The sequence below is a fragment of the Melopsittacus undulatus genome, chromosome 19 (assembly GCF_012275295.1).
Source record: "Melopsittacus undulatus isolate bMelUnd1 chromosome 19, bMelUnd1.mat.Z, whole genome shotgun sequence".
Taxonomy (NCBI): domain Eukaryota; kingdom Metazoa; phylum Chordata; class Aves; order Psittaciformes; family Psittaculidae; genus Melopsittacus; species Melopsittacus undulatus.
Window position 1 is genome coordinate 4,256,171 of NC_047545.1, and position 19,109 is coordinate 4,275,279.

At 48.6% G+C, this 19,109-nt stretch overlaps 1 protein-coding gene across 2 annotated transcripts; it reads right to left on the reverse strand.

Moving 5' to 3' along the window:
• Positions 1-2,747: 2,747 nt before the first annotated feature.
• On the reverse strand, positions 2,748-11,959 carry ZAP70 (zeta chain of T cell receptor associated protein kinase 70). Of its 2 annotated transcripts, none has more exons than XM_005141240.3 (12): positions 11,558-11,959; positions 10,172-10,332; positions 9,423-9,561; positions 8,525-8,603; positions 7,722-7,762; positions 6,795-6,843; positions 6,069-6,249; positions 5,249-5,455; positions 4,814-5,006; positions 4,449-4,589; positions 3,841-3,953; positions 2,748-3,478 (listed from the first exon to the last, which is right to left on the reverse strand). In XM_005141240.3, exons 1-12 carry the CDS (start codon positions 11,957-11,959, stop codon positions 3,355-3,357), a joined length of 1,830 nt encoding a protein of 609 aa, XP_005141297.2. In that variant the 3' UTR covers positions 2,748-3,354. The 2 variants fall into 2 exon arrangements, with proteins under 2 accessions (XP_005141297.2, XP_030910848.2); XM_031054988.2 differs by having other exon boundaries at positions 3,355-3,478; positions 6,069-6,243.
• Between the last annotated feature and the right edge of the window lie 7,150 nt (positions 11,960-19,109).

Here is a 19,109-nt window from a genome sequence, read left to right on the forward strand (position 1 = left end):
CACAAAGGTCTTGAATTCTTTTCTGAAGTTATGGCTTGCACAGGTGTAAAAAATGATGATAGGAAAGAGCTACAATTTCCCACATAGCTACCTGCTGTGCTTCTGAACTGCAACGAAAACCATGAAAATCTTAGAGAAACATAAGATTTGCTACAGCAGAACATACTGTGTTACAACTGCAAATGAGTGGGACATTGCTATGGAACAACAAAGAGAACTTACAAAGGTGAACAGTGTATCTCTGGAGACAAAAATGGCAGGGAGATAGCTCAGAGCTGGATATCCACATCTCCATGCCTAAGCAGGATTTCTTATTCACTTTAAGTCCAGGACTCTTTGTCATTTCAACCTATTTCCCAAAATTCACTGGTGGGTGGGCAAAACCTATTTCTTAAGTTTGGCCTTGGTACATGGTACACTGATGCTGTAGATGTGGGGAGGGAGCTGGTTCTCCATCGCCTGTTACACCACATCCCTGGTTACATCATGCCAAAGGATGTGGCAACTGCTACATCTGACATGACTGTGACACCCACGTTATACTCATTTCCCCCAGGAGTTAATGACTTGAGTTGGATGGGAATTTTCCTACAGAAGAGTTTTCCACCTGAAAATGCTGATTAGACTGAATTGAAGTGTTCTGTGGAAAGGTTTCGATTCCGTCAAAGCTTTCGGTGGAAACAAAGCAAGCCTGGGCCAGGATGTCCCATGGGCAGCCTGCCTTGAACCTGCCAGCTCAGCCTTCTGCCTACACTGCCTTGGACTTGCTGGCCTTGTGGCTACAACATTTCCCAGCTGCCTGGCTCATGGAGGCCAAGACACCAGTTAGGTACCAGTTTTCAGGGCTTTCTCCCTTTGTAACCATCATTCTCTGACTCCCACAGTTGGATGTTTGGTTTTTACAACCTCTTTTGATTCCTTTGTCATGAGTTTTCATCCCACTGAAGTTGTCTGTGTTTTATTTTGCTATTCAATCCAGAGTTGCTGTTGTTGTAGTTGTAGTGCGTGTTTTATGCAGCAGAAGGTGGTATCTGCGGTTGTCTGTGTTGGTAACATGATTTCCAGCTCCAGGAGCAAGCTCTGAAAGCAAAGCAGGAGGAGGTGGGTTTTCCCCCCCATTAGTCACATAGCTGCTGTGCTGCTGAACAAAACTGAAGTGCCTAAATAGCTGAAAGAAGTAAAGAGGCCACTATGTCCTGTGATATGTGCAGGTGATAAACAGGCAAGTACTGGTGATAAGATAGGTTGGAGTGAGATAAATCGGCATTGGCGATATGATGGAGTGTTACATAGCGTTGATCAGATATGATTATCAATACTTTATCACATCTCACATTATTCTTGTTGTGCTTACTTAGCAGATGATGTTCTAGTCCTGGAAAGATGGAGAGGGCAAGAATCAGAAGAGCTTTAAAGACTCAGGTAAACCAGTGTCTCACCCCTGTTTGTGTCACCCCCTTTCCCCTCCACAGCAAGTCCTGACATCTTGTGGTAGCTTTGGAACAGCCGGAGCAACACCCACAGCCTAGATGGCTTCCCAAGGGGAGACCCCTTACCCTTACTCTTCTGACATAATCCCAAGGGATTTATGTCCTGTCTGTTGGGGTGTGGGTACACACAACTCCCTTGCAATTGTCTCCAACTAAACCAGAAGCTCCTGTTCTCTGGTACCTTCCTTCCCCATTTGAAAAGATACCAGCAGGCAGGTAATTGAGAATTGAATTGGATAAATCAATTCAAACCAAAGAAAAAATGGATTTGTTTGGAAAAGTCCAAACAAAATATTTTGGCAGTGGTTTCAAGTAGAAAGCACATTGAGGCTTCTCTTTTCCAGCAAAACAGATGGTTTTTCTTGGAGGAAAACATGACATAGGAAATCATTTCTTTCCTGTCTCTGCCTCTGAGTGATGGAACAAACAGGAAGAAGCCACTTTCTCCTCTGATGTCTCTGTTTTCCCCTCTACTGGGAGGGGTAATATGTCCATAGTTCTCAAGCATCCAATACAAGCTAATGGGATTGAGAGAGAAAATGTTCTGGCACATAAATACTTGGAGGCTGTAGCCTAAGCAAGGAGGGGGGAACACCCTTGGGTTTTATCAGACCTAAGTTCTCTGGCTGCTTAAACAGGCTATACCCAGAGGTTAATTCAGGCCTCATACCCAAATGCTCCTCTGTTGTCTTCAGATCAAATCCATCTCCCATTAAGGTTTTAGACAGGGGCTGTGCCCTGGCCTGGTCTGTAGCTGTTTATTTTACCTCTGGGACAAGATACTCAGTGTGAGTTACTGTGTGGCTTTCAGATACCAGAAGATGGTGGGAGATAAGCCTTTGTAGCCACTGCCTCTCAGGGCTCTAAACTTCAGTTTCCCCTGCTTCCCCATGCTTCACAACCACTCTGTTCTCTGCAGCACTGCAGACCACAGTCCCCTCAACATGGGTAATCCACTGCATCCGGAGTGGGGGTAGACCAGTACAAGCCTTGATAGGTGGGTTTCCACTAAGAGGCTCAATATCTACAGTTAGCTGCAAGAAAGCTCCAGCTCTGCACTTTACCCAGCCCAAGGGTGACCACGTTAGTGACTCTGCAGGGTTATGGAGAGCATCATCCCTGGTTTAGTGGAGGGAAATTGGAAGTTGGGGTTTATCAGCTTGAAGCCATTGCAAACACTTATGGTAGTTCAATAGTCTGAGCTGTAGGTATGTTAAAAATGTAGAGTTTATTTACAAGATGACCGATTTGCAGGCTTGAAAAGCAAGATGCTTATTTCATCAGCACAGAGGGGTCAGATGGGATCCAGGAGGTGAGTAATGGGCCCAGGGAGGACAAAGCAGGAGCACAGTGTAGCTCTGTCCCACTGCTCCTCCCCATCATTCCTAGGAGCGAACCTGCTTCTCACCCGAGTCAAGGAGAAAGGGACTTGATATCTCCCTTGTGTCATACCCCATTCAAACCTCACCAGAAATTCAGGTGGTTTCTCTTCAAAGAATTGTTTAAGGGATTTGGGAAAAAACAGGTCTGCTGCAGCCAACACAGTTGATCCTTATAGAGCCTGGTAGGCATTAAGCTCTGAGGTCCTGGGATGGTTTTGGAAGTGAGCAAGAAGGAGCTATAATACTGTCTGTTCTGTCCTGTGCTGGGTCAGGCTGAAGGTGTACATCATGGCTGGCTGTTTGGAGACACAAGGCACAACTGAGTGCCCCTGTCTGCTGTGACTGCATCATCTCCCAGGTTCCCAGTTCTGGAACTATGGGAGGAACAAAACCAGCATTTGAGAGATTAAAGCAAGAATTCACTAGGAGCCTTTCCAGGTCCCATGCAGGAAGGGAGCGTGTTGAGGAGCAGAGAAGGAAACTCAAGGAAGAGTTTCTTTTGACTTGTCCTCTGTCTCTGGCCCATTTTCTGTCTTGTTCGCAATACTGTAGTAGTAGGAACGGATTATGTTTTCCACAGTAATAAATCCTGGACGTTCTTCCCATCTGCAAAGGCAGAAAGGAACAAACAGAGTCAACAGAAAGGACTAGAGTGGACTGATGCAAGGAGAAGATGCCAAGCATAAAAGAACCTGGGGGAGAACAGCAGCCCGGTTGTACCAGGGCTTAGGAAGGCATGTGGGACTTTTCTGGGTTAGAGAGGGTCAAAGGCACAGACGTTCTGACATCTTCCAGGACTGGTACAGGCAGATGGAGGGGTATGAGAATAAAGAAATAGGTGCATCATTCGTCATGGACCAGGGAATGAGATCAAGGCAGGAGACATCATTTGCTTTGTGGTGTTGCCATCCAGACACTGTGTGCTGTTCTTATGCCCAGCAAGCAGCTGAGCTAAGTGAAAGCCTTACCTGTAGGTCCAGCATTGCTGCATGAGGGTGTACATCTCTGCCGGGCAGTCTGTGGGGCATTCCATGCGCTTCCCTTGCTCTATGAAGCTGATAACCTCTGGACCTTTCATTTTCTACGATAAGATCAAGTAGGAGATGCTTAATGATTTTTGAACTGGCAACAGGATTAGAAGGGGACAGATTAGAGCAGGGTCTGGGGTAATGCACCACACATCCATACAGTCACTGTTTTCAGTCCAGCACCCAGCAACAGTATCTGGTGTTGTGCCCAGCCTGCAGGACTCATTCCAAGAATGGGTAGAGCAGTGGCTGAGCAACTGATTTTTCATCTCTGCAAGTGAGCAGAGGGATCAAAGGGAAGATCTGCTTTGGTTCAAACCCAAATCATTTTGTTTTCTGTTTCTTCTCCCTTAAATTAACACAAAGTTGCAGGATCCAAACAACCTAATTTGTGCTTTTTGTCAAGTGGAAGTGAGCCTGTTTCCTTTCCATTCTGACAGTGGGAAGAGAACCCACACAAGGAAATAGAAATGATAGATTTAATGCCTGTTATAGAGAGGGAGACTAAACTGTGGCATTCCTCTGTGATGGACCTGGCTCTGACTCACCTTGTATGGTTTCTGTCCATAGGTGAAGGCCTCCCACATGGTGACACCATAGCTCCACACATCACTCTTGCTGGAGAACTTGTGGTAGAGGACACACTCTGGGGCATACCATTTCAAAGGCCACTTTCCTGCTGTCCTGGCCTGTAGCAAAGCAAAGGGGAGTATTTCCACCCTGAGGCATAGGCTGCTATGAACTGAACCTGAACTCTGCTTTGCTAAATGTTTGTCTCAAATGTGATCCCACACTCCTGAAAATATCCCTTTGGCCTAGGTTGGGAGCTAAGGTCTCAAGCCCTGAATCCCAAATGGAGCCCAAGCCTTGCTGTCTTGTTGGCCCTGCTCACCTTTGCTGTGCTTACACTTACCTTGTAGTAACTGTCATCGGCACCAAGAGCCTTGGAGAGTCCAAAGTCACTGATCTTGGCATAGTGCTGGTTAACCAGCAGGACATTTCTGGCTGCCAGGTCCCTGTGGACAAAGTTTTTTTCCTCCAAGTACTTCATCCCCATGGATACTTGGTGCATCAGCTCCACGATATTGCTGACTGTAATCTCATCTCTGGGGAAGATGAAAGGACAACACAGTAATAAGGGACCTGCCATTGCTCTGTACACCATGGTCCCCTCCAAGCAGGATGAACACGGACATCCCTGCTCCAGAAGCATCAGTCCCAGTTACCTCACATGGAAAGACATCTCTTTCTGCTATTATCAGCTTCCCACATAGTGAGCCCCCCTGGCAGCAAAGAGTTTGATGAGAAGTGCAGAAAATCAACCAGCCACATCTTATTCAGTACTCACCTCTTGGAAGCCAAGAACTTGTTGAGTGGCCCTCCAGAAGCCATCTCCATCACGAGCATCAGTGACTCTGCCTCGCAGACCCCAATCATGCGGACGATGTAGGGGTTGTCCAGCTGATGCATGATCTGGGCTTCCTTCATCATTTCATCTTTCACTGTTTTCTCATTGTTGCTCTTCAGCACCTTTATGGCCACATCGATCTGCTTCCTACATAGAGTGCAAGAGGAACACACATGGGATGAACTAAGCAGCAGCTGGACTCAGGTATCACAGCCAGAAATGTAACCTGCTTCTCACATGATCCTGTTTGATCTCTCAACAGCAATCACAGTGGCCTTTTTTGACAGATCCCTATTCAATACTAGAAGGCTAGAGAGAAAAGGACCACCTCGCCCTTGTAATAGTAGCCCAGTATTTGCCATCTGAAGGTGCCTCACCTCACACACAGAGATCTGCATCACCACTGTCATTTATCAAGGGGGAAACTCAGGCACACAGTGGGCAAAGGCCATCTTTGTAGACTCATAGACAACCAGCAGCAGAGCCAAGGATGGCATATCGCCTCACTCGCACTTCTTCGCCCTGACATGGACCAAGATGAACTCAGAAGCATGGACTTGGTCCTCTGACCCAGAAAATGTCTTTAGAAGTGGTAGTCTTATGCCTGGGAGTGTGCAATCACACTGAAAGTCAGTGGAAAGTCATCACTGACATTCCAGAGGATCTCATGTCTCCACCCCATTATCACCTAGGGTCCATCTGCATAGAAACCGGCTAACCCTCCTCCAGCTTCCTCAGCATCCTTCAGGGCAGTACTCACTTTCTCATTTTGTAAACTCCTTTCTTGACACAGCCAAAGTTTCCTGCCCCCAGTTCCACTTCATCCATCATCAAATGGTCCCTCTTCAGGAAGAGTTTCTTATCCTTCAGTTCCTCAGGGTCACTGTACGGGCTCTCGTAAACACTGGTATCCATGGGTAGCAGACGCGACTTTCCTGCACCTTCCCAAAGGATACAGTTGTTTGTAACAGCAAATGATGTACCCTTCCCCATTTCTCCTTCCCTCACTGACTGGGAAGGTTTCCTCTAGTCTCTTGACCTGTTCTCCCCCAAGCTCCAGCACTCAAACCTCCCTTTGTTTCACAACCCCATGGCCTCTCCCAGTTGCAGCTTCTGAAGGAGTCGGGATGGGGAGAGGTCTCTGACCCACACATCAGACCCTGCAGGACCTGGGCATGTGCATGACTTCACCCCATTGAAATAGAACTGAACACACTTGAGTATTTAGCAGGCAGGATGGAAGATGGGGAATAAGACTATGATGGGAAATGGGATAAGGCTTGGTTCACTGGGGCAGTTTGGCAATATTCTTCTCTCAGGACCCTGAAATGACTGGGTACTCCTGGGTGCCTTTGTAAGAAAGGAGCTTTGTAACACAGCTCTTTGACCAGAAAGTGGTGTAGATGTGTCAGGTAACCCCATGGTTCCTATGACATCCCTAGGTCATCTCTCCTGTTAAGACAAGAGGGCTTTCAAAGATGCTCACCTACAGGCTCTGGTGTGTATCCATCTGCATTTAGAGGCCCCAGCTGTCTCTGGAAAATAAATGGGGATAAAGTGCATAAAGAAGCCAGAAACTGCTTCAGTTTGTAATGGGAGAGGAGAGGGATGGGTGCTCTGCAACCCAACAGTGCCCAGCTGGTGGTTCCATCTGAAAACCCAAGAGATTGCAGTGGTATCCAGCCAACCTTTCTATTCCAGTCCTGGCTGGAAGTACCCCAAAGGGACAAGTCTCCTGCAGTAGGATGGACCATCCAAGCCAAGTCTCTGCAGCTTGCTTTGTGACAGGAAGCCTGAAAGCAGCACAGCATCCAGCCAGCACACCTACCTGCCCAGAAAGTGGTCCCTGTGAGCAGGGACACCATGTACCAACATCCCAAAAGCAGACAGGGAAAAAGCAGCACGGGACACATTTGTCCAGCACAGATTTGCAGTGCAGTCACCATGACATGGGATCAGAGAGCCTGAAGTGGCTGATTTCAACACTGAGAGCAGTGACTGAGTGCAGCCATACCCCGAGGCCAGGACACAGAAGGAGCACAAAGACCTGGCCAGTGACCAGCGGCCAGCAGCAAGGCTGAGTGTTCCCAGAATCCCACCACATCTTCCTTGCTCCTGCCTGGCGAGGAGGGCAGGGGGGGAGAGGGCTCCCCAAGGACAGGCCCACATGTTGCAAGGAGCACAGTATGAATGGAAACCATTTTCATCTCTAATGGTAGCTGTGCCCAGCTATTCCTCATCCCCATCCAAGCTGGAAAGGGGACAACGTTGCAGCTGGGCTTAATATGTTCCATTCGAGTTACTGAATTTTAGAGCAGAGTTTGAAGAGCAAGCGGAGTTGAGCAGCAAGCTTGAAGGGCAATAACATTAAAGCACCCAGGTACCAATAACACAGACCCTTCCCAAAACTTACGCTCGCAGAGGGGTGGGTTGGTGGAACTGGTGCTGCAGATACTGTGAATCAGGAAAGAGAAGTCATTATTAAGAGTCTGCCTATGTCCTAAGCAGGATCATAGCATCAGTCCTTGAAGGACTGTGAGGGTGCCTCTGTCTCACTCCCCTTTTCCCCCTTTAGCCAACAAAGATCCGGAAACATGCCTGGATGTGGGTGTTATTCCCAGACCAGCCCTCAGGGGTTACAGGCCCATTGGAGCACCCTACAGTCTCCAGAGCAGGCTGAGCTGTTCCCCAGAGCCCCCCACCCAAGAGACTGAAGTGACATCTGTGACACTTGGAGCAGGACAGTGACCCATGGGTTTGAGTCTTCAGCTCAAGAGACCCACCAGGAGGTACTGGAATGGGTTGCCCAGGGAGGTTGTGAATGCTCCATCGCTGGAAGTGTTCAAGGCCAGGTTGGACAAAGCCTTGGGTGCCATGGTTTAGTGTGAGGTGTCCCTGCCCATGGCAGGGGGGTTGGAACTGGATGATCTTAAGGTCCTTTCCAAGCCTAACTATTCTATGATTCTATGACATGTTTCCTGCTGCCTAAAAGCAGGTCATTCTTTAGAAGCTGCCTGTTTTGCACCAGAAGTCTCCAACCTATTTGGAGCACTGATTCCCATGACATGAGACTTGCCCACTTTGCCATCATTCCCTCGCTACCGGAGTGTGAGCAAGGTTGGACATGGTAAAGGACACTTGGGTTGGTGCTGCTCAAACTGGTTCCTCCTGGTGGTAAACCAAGGCGAGGGATGGCAGTGGGAGATGTCAGCTCACCTGGCATGTTGGGGTTGGGACAGGTTTCCCTCAGGTAGAAAATCAGCCCGTCCGGTTTGAGTTTTAGGTACTCCACCAACTGGGAAAGGAATGGGAGGAAGAAGAGATGGTTGTGAGGAGAAAATCAACTCCTTCTCTGCAGCAACTCACACGGGAATGATTTATCTCTGATTTATGGCAGAAGGAATACTTTATTCCTTTCTTTCCTCTATATATGCACTCAGGTATCTCCTCGAGTAGGTGCTTGCATACCTGGAAACATTGGTTCTATGGTTCTGTGTGTCCCTGGCACTCGGATCTTCAGTCCTGTAAAGACTGTGGCAGCTGGTTCAGGGCTTCTGGCCTCCCTGCTTTTTGCCCATGGAACATAAAGGGCCAATCTGCACACAGCAGTCCTGCTGGTGCAGGAGCAGTGGGGGACAAGCAGGAGGGACAGCCTGGGATGAGCAAAGTCATCATGGCTTGCTGAATGCAGAGGTCCAGGGTGCACGCTGTGGCTGAATGTGTGATGGTTGTTGATGGGGTGCAAGTATAATGAATACAGCCATCTCAAGCACCCTGGCTTGATGCTAGACATGATAAGCACTGATCCTCTTGTTTCTTTGGAGAGGCACTGGACTGCCATAAGGTGTGAAGGCAGTGGTAAAGCCAGTACTGTTTTGGAGCTGCTGTGATATCCCGGACTTAGATCCGCTTGCCTAGGAGTGCACAGAAATGAGGTGATCTGATGGACACCCAGCCCCAGGGAATGTGAGAATATTCCGGAAGGGACTACAGCCACCCATATGTGGTCTTAAAGGGAAAAGTGCCTTTATTAGGACCAGTGGTCAGCATCCCTCTTTTCTTTCTTTCTCTTTCTTTCTTTCTTTCTTTCTGTCTGTCTGTCTTTTCCCAGTACCTGCCAGAGCGTGTCGAACTTGGTGCCCTCAGGGATGGAGTACTTGCCGGACTTGTCGTGGTCTATCCGATAGTGATACACGGTTTTGCCATAGACAAGGGAGAGGGCATAGGTGCCATTTTCCTTCCTTTCTCTCAGCCTTTTGGGAAAGAGAACTATTAAAAACAACCCTAGGTTTTACCCTACAAATTATCATGGCTGCAGTGGTGCTGGGCACATGATAAGGCATCCCTGCACCCTGCTGTTGGAATTGCCACATTCCTGACACCCCTCTGCAGAGGCTTATAAGGGACACTTTACCTTCTCTCTCTTGCCCCTCTCCTCCACCCTGTCCAGTTAATTCTTTCCTTCCCTAACTCATTCAGGAGATAATTTAACTAAGGTCTGGCTCACCCTGGCAGAGATACAGAGCCAACACAGGAGAAACCTGTGTTTTATTGGCCATGCATTGTCTACATGTCAGTGTTAAATGTCTTCACCCCTGAACTCTGCATCTCACATCATCTGGTGCATTAACGAGCATAATTCATAGAGATATCTAAACATGAGAGGCAAAGAAAGCTCCAGATTGGCTCTTCATGGAGATCAAGCGCTGTCTTTGAGAGATCAGTAACCACTGTTACACTGACTGTATTCAGCTACACCTCCTCTCAGAGGCTGTCAGGTGAAACAAGTAACTTGAGGGTAGGGAAGGGGGGAAATGGTACAAAGGACAATTCACAGCATCTGCCAGGGTTTTCCATACTCACAAGAACTTCCCATCAGGCTGTGCCCCTGAGTAGAGCCTCCGTTCAGCTTCATCCCGGGTGATGCTGCCGTGGTACCAGGGCATCCTCTCATGGGCTGTGGTGGCAATGAGCTTCTCTACCTGCGGAGCCTGGCTTATGATGGCCTGTTCGAGTGCATCCCCCTGGAAAAGAGTGAGAAATTAGTCCCTCTGCCACTCTGCTACCTTCTTGCATGGCTTCAGCACAGTTTATTTTGTACCCCTTTAGATAGATGACCCAGGAAATAAGGCCTTCTGTCTCATAATGGAAGTGCCTGTGGTCTTAATCATGACTATCATAATAGTGGGTTGAATCCTGTTCTGCTGCAGAGGGAACAGAGGTCATCCCATTTGTAAGGAGGATCTTGAGGCCAGGATCCTGGGTGTCTTTCAGCCTCCCATTCCTGGAAGACCAGGACCTCTTTCTGGTGCTTCTGCCTGGTTACTTACTGTCCCCACACACAACTTGTTCAAAGCAGTGGAAATCACGGGGGGGGGACCCTAAATTGAGTCTATTCCCCCCTCCATGCTCTATAAATAACTGCAGGTTTTCGTTTGCCAGTAGGTGGCAATGTCCTTTGAGTTATCTACCAGCGTCCCCCCAGCAGCTTACTGGAGAAACCCTAGGGAGCATCTCCTTGTGCCAAGCAAACGCCTTTGGTCTAAACCAGAGCAGATTTCGAGACTATCCAAGAAAGGCTCCATAAGGAGAATGCAGAAGCCATCTTCCTGTGAGGACTTGGAAGTGTCTGAGTAGCCACTGTCAAGGTGGCAGCAAGGAGAAGGAGGTAATTTTGTGGCTGCCAGTGTGACCGTTCACAGTTTTGCCTTATGTATATATTATGTATTCCAGTCTGTAATAAAACCCATTAACTTGCCTGTATTTAAATCACAGAGTGCCATGATGCAGTGCCCAGTACCTCAGCCTCACAGGCAAAACCTCCCCTGACTTCAAAGAGCCAGGAAAGCCTGAGCAAGAATTTAAGCCTGGTTTTATTACATCTTCAGCACAACGCTATGGAGGCACAGATAACTCATGCGGAGAACATTGATCTGACTGAAGAGAGCATCCCGCGTGTCGCAGAGGAGCAAATGGCACGTGAGGAAATGCTTGCAAGGTGGGTAGTGAGCTCCAATGTCCTGCAAAGCAGACACCACACAGAGGAAGAGTCTGAAGGGTTGGGAAGAGGTTGAGACCTGTTTCTGAAGAAGAAACTGGAAGAGAGAGATTTAAGCCTGCTTTTAGTGCCAGCAGCCTCTGAGGAGAACCTTGCTTTGCCATGCTGTAAGAGGAGGATGACAGTGACAAGAGGAGGTCAAAGTGCTCCCCATGGAGCAGTCCCACCCCACCTTTGGCAGCAGCCAGTACCTCGAGTTTCCACGTCTGCCGGACGTATTCCCGCACCATATTATCCCTCATGCTGTCGAAAACCCCGGGCTGGGGCTCCACACCAGTGGGGCGGTTGCAAGGCTTGCGCAGGGTGCAGCAGAGCCCATCAGCATCCTTGGAGTAAAACTCACAGAGCTCCTCTGGCCCGAGGTGCGCTTTGCCCCCCACGATGGCATAGGTGCCGTTCATCTGGCGCTCGATGGCGTAGTGGTAAAACTGGAGGTTGCAGACCATGGAAAGGACGTAGCCCCCCAGGCTGCGCAGGCACTGCCGCAGCAGGAACAGCCCATCCGACATCCCTGCCAGCTTGAGGTACTCCTCGGCCTCTGCCCTGGCGATGCTGCCGTAGTAAAAGGGCAGGTGAGCTGCAGCATCTGGCATCTCCGTGTGCGCACTGGGATGGCCGGGGCTGGCTCACGTGCTGCTGGTGCTCAGGCTGGAAGAGAGAAGCAGAGCTCTTCACCAACACGGCAATGTGCAGAAGGGTTGAGGTGGAAACCAGCACCTCAGCTCTCAGCTGACTCCCTCTAAGGTCATTTCATCGCATGGGGTAGCAATGGGTGCGTTCACATCCCAGGCAGAGAATCCCACAGTGAATCCTGCCCAGATGAAAATGTAAGTAAAATCCATCTACTCTTGATTTAAAGATTTTAAGCAACAGAGAATGCACCGAATCCTACAGCGAATGGTTCCAGCAGTTAAATATCCTCACTGTTAAAAATGTGCTTCTTAATCCATCCCAAAGTTTTTAGCTTTGACTTCCTACCATTTTCTCACCAGCCCCGTTCACAATAAAAGGAAATTCTTTTCCCTCTCTGAATAAATCAGGTTTGCCACGAGGAACTAAAATGCCAAAATCGTACATGTAATTTGATTCAAACACAAGACAGGTATTATTTATATTATATATTTAGATAAACAATTGCACCAAGCATAGCAAAAGGAGATAAACCTAAATCTGAGTGTTCTGGGCAGACCCTGACCATCAGACGACAGCAACAAGATGAAACCTTCCTCTAATTGTCTCTTGAATACTTTATGGCCGGAGCTCAGATGTGGCCACTGTCACTGCAACGGGAGTTTAACCCCACTGTCTCTGCCAAGCTGCAATGTGCAAGTGTTACCGGAGCCCCTGTTCAGAAGAGCATAAGCCCCCAAATGAACGTGCTGCTGTAGCATCAGCTCCAATGGGAACCAGCAAGAAACAGCGCTTTGTGGCTGACCTGTTGCAGAGCCCCTTTGCCAAAGAGCTATAGGTCTGGTATCAAATCATCTAAAATCCCACCCACAAACACAAGCCAATGTCCAGCAATCAATAGAAACGTTATCATATTCATTTGTTCCCTGGAGCCTGATCTTTGATTTTGTCATTGTGCAAATGCTGACACCTAAAAGATCGGAGTGTTTTTCTCCATCCACATGTCCCATGAATGCGTCATTCATGTTCAGAGTAGAAAAAAACACTGTCTCTTTGGCCAGCACACTGGATATGTGCCCTGATGCTTCCCAATGTAACTCTTATCTCTGGACATGATGGGAGAAGTCACTGCCCCACATGCTGGGCCCACTGCACTATGCCTGAAGTGTCCTCTGCTCCTAGGCAGTAGCTGGAGCTGTGCCTGGGCTGGTGGTCAGCCCTGCTCCATCTGCCCTGCCTGCTCCAGCCCACTCAGCAGCATAGTGACAGGGCCACCTCCTGCCAGCCTCTGGGATGGCTGGAGCTGGGAAGGGGTTGACCAGGGAAGCAGGAACAGGGTAGGGATCAGGAGGAAAGTGCTCAGGAGAAACCATTCTGCTGTGTGCAGCCACCCTGCTCTGCTCAGCCTACAACAGCAAAGACCCACAGGGCACTGGATTTGTGGTCTCTTCTCTACCTGTTTGTTGTCTTCATTAAGACCAGCAATGGCCCGGATGAGAACAGGAAGGGAGAGCAGGCTCTGCGGAGGAGGCGTTTTAGCTGAGGCAGGAAACCACAACAGGAAGCCGTCAGTGGCGTTTGCAGTTGGGTGCGGGACTAGCGTAAACTGTACCAAGTGCAGCACAAATAAGCCTGAGCTGTGAAGCCCCTTTCATCACATGAAGCAAAGTGGGGTCTTGGCAGACCTGCCAGTCTGGGACACGGAAAGCAAATGAAAACACCCTGTAGCTCAAACCTTAACTGGAGTCAGTGCTTAGAACCATGGCAATGTCCTAATTCCTTGTGGTCTCCAGGCATCAAAGCAGCCCAGGCACTGGACAGGCATACTCCCCAGGTTCAGCTCCTGAGGCAATACAAGTGCCAGGTCTTCCTAGCCTTAGCCTGGTCCTAAGGGAAGGCATATCCCAGGAAGGAAGGATGTGAAGGGAGGATTGCAGCTCTTGGTCTTAACTACAGTCAGGCTCATGAGTCATGTTCACAAGTCCACGAAGAGGAAGTGCTGAGTGGGCAGTGGAAGGTTGATGGTCTTCATGTGCTACTAATTTCCACTCATTACCTGGGATAAACAGTGACTAGATACAAGAACACTGCACTCAAATGTGCTCCTTCCCTCTTCTGGCAAGTCCAGGACCAGAACATCACAGCAAATGGAACACGTTTGGCAATTGTTCAGAGGTGAAAATGAGAGGGCAGATGCCCTCGATGACCACCAAGCTCCCACAAAGTTTCCAGCTGCCTACACAATGGGTTTTGTTATTAAACAGGCTGCTTTTCCTCTCCAAGCACAGGGCTATGAGTCAAGAAAGACTCATAGAGATATGAGACTGAACCCAGGGATCAGAGGTCAGCTCAGGTCATGCCACCCATTTCATGCAAGCCTTGTGCCACAAATGAAACCTGTTATTAGAAATAACTCCCAAGTCCCCAGGCATGAAGGAAAGTCACATCCTGCAGGTCTAAGGGCAGATTTGAACAGGATGATTCCTAGCCCCTCTGAAGCTCCTGCTTTAAAAGGTTTATTCTACCATCCTGCCTCTTCCTATTACTCATCCACCAGCACAAGATCTTCTGGGCACAGATAAGCTCCTCTTCCCAACTACAGCACTGCTCCTAACCCTGCCTCTGCAAGATGAGCAGCCCTGATACAACCTCAACAGACCTGCACAAGCCTCATACAGATTTGTTTTCTGACATTGTAAAATGCAGGTGAAACTGAGAACTTTCGTGGATTGCTTTTATGAACATAACAAACCAGTGCCTGGAGGAAGCTGTGCAATGGACTCTCCATCACTATTAGTTTCAAGTAAAAGGACCTGATTTTTCCAGCACCTCTTATCCTTTGGGATGCAGTGACCCAGATCCCAGCTCTTGCTGCTGGTTTCAGGAACCACACCCCCATCCCCAAGTTAGAAACAGCATTTAGGGAAAATGGCCTTAAAACCAGAGCTCCTGTGGTAATGGCCACAAGTTGGTGTTGACATAAAGATGCGCTGAACAAAGCCACAGCATATAAAAAGTATTCGAATGTGTGCACCACAACACACAGGAAAGGCAGGCAGGAAGCTTTTGAGATGTCGATCAGATCTATATATATCACTGGCCACTTGCTTTTGCTGAGATCAGACAAGCACCATCAGGAACTGTCTGGATTTTGTCGTTTCTCAGAACAGCAGAATCACTCTGTGCAAATCCGGGGCCAGTCCCTGTGAGCAGCAGGGTGCACTGGTGAAACTGGAGGAGGCCTCAGCATCCTCTTAGGACCGTATCTTCTATATCGTTGTCCTGCCAGCAATAATCCCTTGTATAACACAGCCCTGGCTGGCTGGGCTGTCTCTTTAAGGTGGTTGGGACAGCCTGGGGTAGAGGAGGGACCAGCCCAGGGGAGACCTGGGAGGATGGGAGCCAGGCAATGGGGAATCAGCCTGGAGAGGGTTCAAAGGTGGTGGTAGAGCTGCTGCTAAGGTTTGTGTTGGCAATGTGGGGAGGGAGGGGGCTCCTTAACAGCTTATCAAAGGTGTTTAATTGGGGAGGGGGGAGATAGCGGAGAGTGCGATGTGCTGGGGAGCTGCGCCTATGGCACGGCTGAGAGGCGAGGTCAGCCCAAATGATGGGGCGGGGATCGCGCATCAGCTCTGTCCTGAGCTCCCAAGCCGCCTGTGCTACCTCTTTGTCTCCTGCTGGGGTGAGCTGGCCTCTTTGAACACCTCCGGGGCAAGGAAGATGCTTCTCGCAGTGCCTTGCCTGGACCCACCTGCAGTTCATGCACGGGTAAATGTGCTTTCTTATGGTGCTTTTACAGCCCCTTCTTCCCAGGAGGAGCTGGTACCGTGCAAGAGGATGAGCTGAAGAGCTGCTGCCTGGAGCTCAGGCACATGGGGTGGTTTTGAATTACGTAACAAAAGGCTTCAATTCGCTTTGATTCAACTTGAAATGCTTCTTAGTTCAAAGAAAAACCTGAAAACCTGAACTTTGGATTGGCCTGGCTGCATCCTTCTAATTGCTCTGATGAAGGTTTAATTTTATTTACATGCTCCATGGCAGCTCTTCCCAAGGTTTCCTCATGAGCTCTCCCATTCCTGGCTGGAACAGCTTTCCTACCCTCCCTGCTGACTCTTCATTAAAACCTCAGCTCCTCAAGCATTTATTAACACTTGAACTCCGTGTGAGTGGGAGTTTATGAAAGTGTGAGCCCATTTACGTCTGTGCTCAGGAGCAGTGAGCCTTCTGCTTGCATGGGAAGATAAGCATCTGGGTGAGTATCACTGACTCAGTCCTGCCTGAAAGGGTTGTGTTTACTCCACAGAAAAACCTGCTTCATTTCCACTAAGGACCTTGTCTGCTCTTGCTGCCCTTGAAGCAAGCAGGTAAGTCCAAACTGCCCCTCTACTGCCTGTGCATGCCACACCAGGTACAGAGATGCTTCCTGTTCCTTCTGTTCCTCCTGTTCCTCCTCCATGGGAACCACTTGGCCACAGCCACAGTCCACAGGCCTTTTTGGGCGGAAAAATGTTAACATTGCACAACAACACTTGCAAGGGCCACAGAGGGACCTGGTGCTCCTGTGATGCGCTTTGTGTGAAGGCTCCTAACAGTGACAGGACTGCACCAGACACAGGCTTTGAGAAATGCTGATGGTGAGAATATCATTACCCATCTTCCCCTTTCTAAATCATTGGCCAGAGACCTTGTGCCACCCTGTCCCAGTATTGGTGATCAAATACTTGAGGGCATGGTTCTGCTCAATGCTTCTGATCTTAATTGTAGTGCATCTGTGCTAGAAGCAGCCAGTGCTGACCCAATAGGAGAGGTAATGGGTGACTGGTATTCTGTGCCTCCTTTCAGCCAGGATGTGACCTAGGCAGGCTGCCTTGGGTCCCCTCAGCTCTGTTAAAACACTTACAGTTTGAGGGGTCAATACATGAGCCCTTCCTGCAGAGCCAGCCTGACACTCATACCTGTGCCCAGAGGCTTAGAAGATGCCATGTGCCACCTCTGCTCCCATCTCACAGCTCATACCTTTGTGCTGCTCTGTTTCAGCTTGGCCACTCTGAATCCTGCCTGAGCAGACAAGGGTGCTCATCCTTCCCCAGAAAGAGAGAAATGATGCAATAGAGCATGGAAAATTGATGACATGCTTGTTTGGTGCAGTCAGATGGCAATAAAGGCCTGAGCTCATTCATATCCTGCTGGGGACTTGTTTTCCTTCTGTGGTTATTTGTCAAATGCTAATGAGCGGAAGCAATTTGCTCCTCCAGCTTTGAGAGCAGGAGACAAGGAGGGGGCTGGGGAGGGGGAAGGCCACCTGCATGGGGGCTGGTGGGTAGAACTAGCTCCCTTTTTTGGTCAAGCTGTTGTTTTAACGGCCGGGATTGCCTGGTTCCCAGAAAGCAGTGTTCTGGGGTTACCCTGCTTCCTCTCTGATGCTCATGAGCCTGCACTGCTGCTGCCCAGGAGACTGGGGCAGGTATTGCTGCAGTGCCATAGCAAGGAAGTCAAAGAGGCAGAGCACAGTGAGAGTATTGCAGTAGAGTGGTCCAGTGGGTCTCTGGATCATGCAGGTGGTGTGTTACTACCTTTGGATTGACAGAGGTAAATTGTTGTATACACAGACTTGGTTGCTGTTTACCTGTGGTTTATCTCTCTATCAAGGAGAGTGCATCTGTCTCATACTAAAACCTTGTTGTCTGGTTGTACTGTCCTTGGGGAGTATGGATGGAAAGACAGAACCAAGCATGCGGATCTCTGTGTGCTCCTCAGCACTCAAGGATTGCAGCACAGAGCAATGCAAGTGGCTGCTCTTAAGTCTGCTTTGCACTGGGTGATCACTGGTCACAGAGGTGACTCAAGTTCTGCCACCAACTGTAGGAGTTTTGGCTAAATACTTGACCCTTCCCTTAAAGAAAAGGGAGTTGGTTCTTTATCTAGTGTTTATCTTCCATTGAAAGATCCCTGAGCAAGTGTTTATCCTGGAAGTGCTCACAAACCATGTAGATGAGGCCCTTGGTGAGATGGTTTAGTGGTGGCCTTGGTAGTGATAGGGAGAATGGTTGGACTTGATCTTAAAGGTCTTTTACAGTACAGTTAAAAGTACAGTTAAGGTCTTTTAAGTACAGTTCTTAGGGATGGAGCACATGCATTAGTTGTTGACCAAGAGTGATGGGGGGAAATTTGAGAGCAAGGTATCTAAGGAGCACGATCCTCTTCCAGAGAGGAAAAGCTGGTTTGAATGTGCCGATAGGATGATATGGGGTAAAGGAGAACATATTCATCAGTGGAAAGTAAGTCTGATTATCAAGAAACATTTCCTAACAAGATTTATCAGGATATGGAACAGGAGAAATAGTGGAAGTCCCATTGCTGGTCACTTAACATGGGATCAGAAAATGTACTGTAGGGAACAATCCTCCCTAGCAGGAAGAAAATGGGATGAGCTAATAGGACTTTCCCGTATCTAATTTCTGCAATTCCATTAGGGAAAATAATACTTTCAATTTCTTTCTCTGGCCAATGTAATCTCCAGTTGGGCCAATGTTCTGTGGAAAACCGAAAACCACTGAATGCAGAAGCATTTTGCATCCACTGTTGACAGTTTTGGTGGTCTTTTGTTAAGCACTGGTGTCTGAAATGAGAATGGAGTCCTCTCCTTGCCTGTGGACCAGAGTTATATGCAGTGAATACTCTCCAGCACGTTTCCATAATGTGACTCAGTGACCAGCTTACATGGAGACTGAGGTTAAAAATCAGCTCATTCTCCACATCCTGGTAAATTCTTGGCTTTTGTCCTTTCTATGCTGTCAATGGGAGGTTGTATAAACCAATTCTACCTCAATCTGTTCTTACCTGGGCAAGATGCATCATCTCCCTTAACTTTTCCACCAAGGAAAACCAACTTTGAACTAACCTTGTACCCAACCACCCATCCTCTTTTCCCCCTTGGGAGCAAGACACTAGACCAAGCAGCCAAAGGCTGTTACTGGCTTAAGAGGCTTCAGTCTTCAGTGACATAGGAAACGATGTCTTTGGCTAATCTGCCCTGGTATGAACTGGGAGATGATGGCAATCAGCAGGCAGAAGCGGTTTGAGGTCATGCTGCACAAGGGGCTTCTGAAAATG

Excerpts from the sequence above, each read along its gene's own strand:
- ZAP70 (XM_005141240.3), bottom strand. The coding sequence starts at position 11,959 with ATGCCAGATGCTGCAGCTCACCTGCCCTTTTACTACGGCAGCATCGCC. Across the intron at positions 6,250-6,794 it reads ATACACACCAGAGCCTGTAG|GTGCAGGAAAGTCGCGTCTG; the intron begins GTGAGCATCTTT and ends TCCTTTGGGAAG. Across the intron at positions 5,007-5,248 it reads AAGTTCTTGGCTTCCAAGAG|AGATGAGATTACAGTCAGCA; the intron begins GTGAGTACTGAA and ends CATCTTCCCCAG.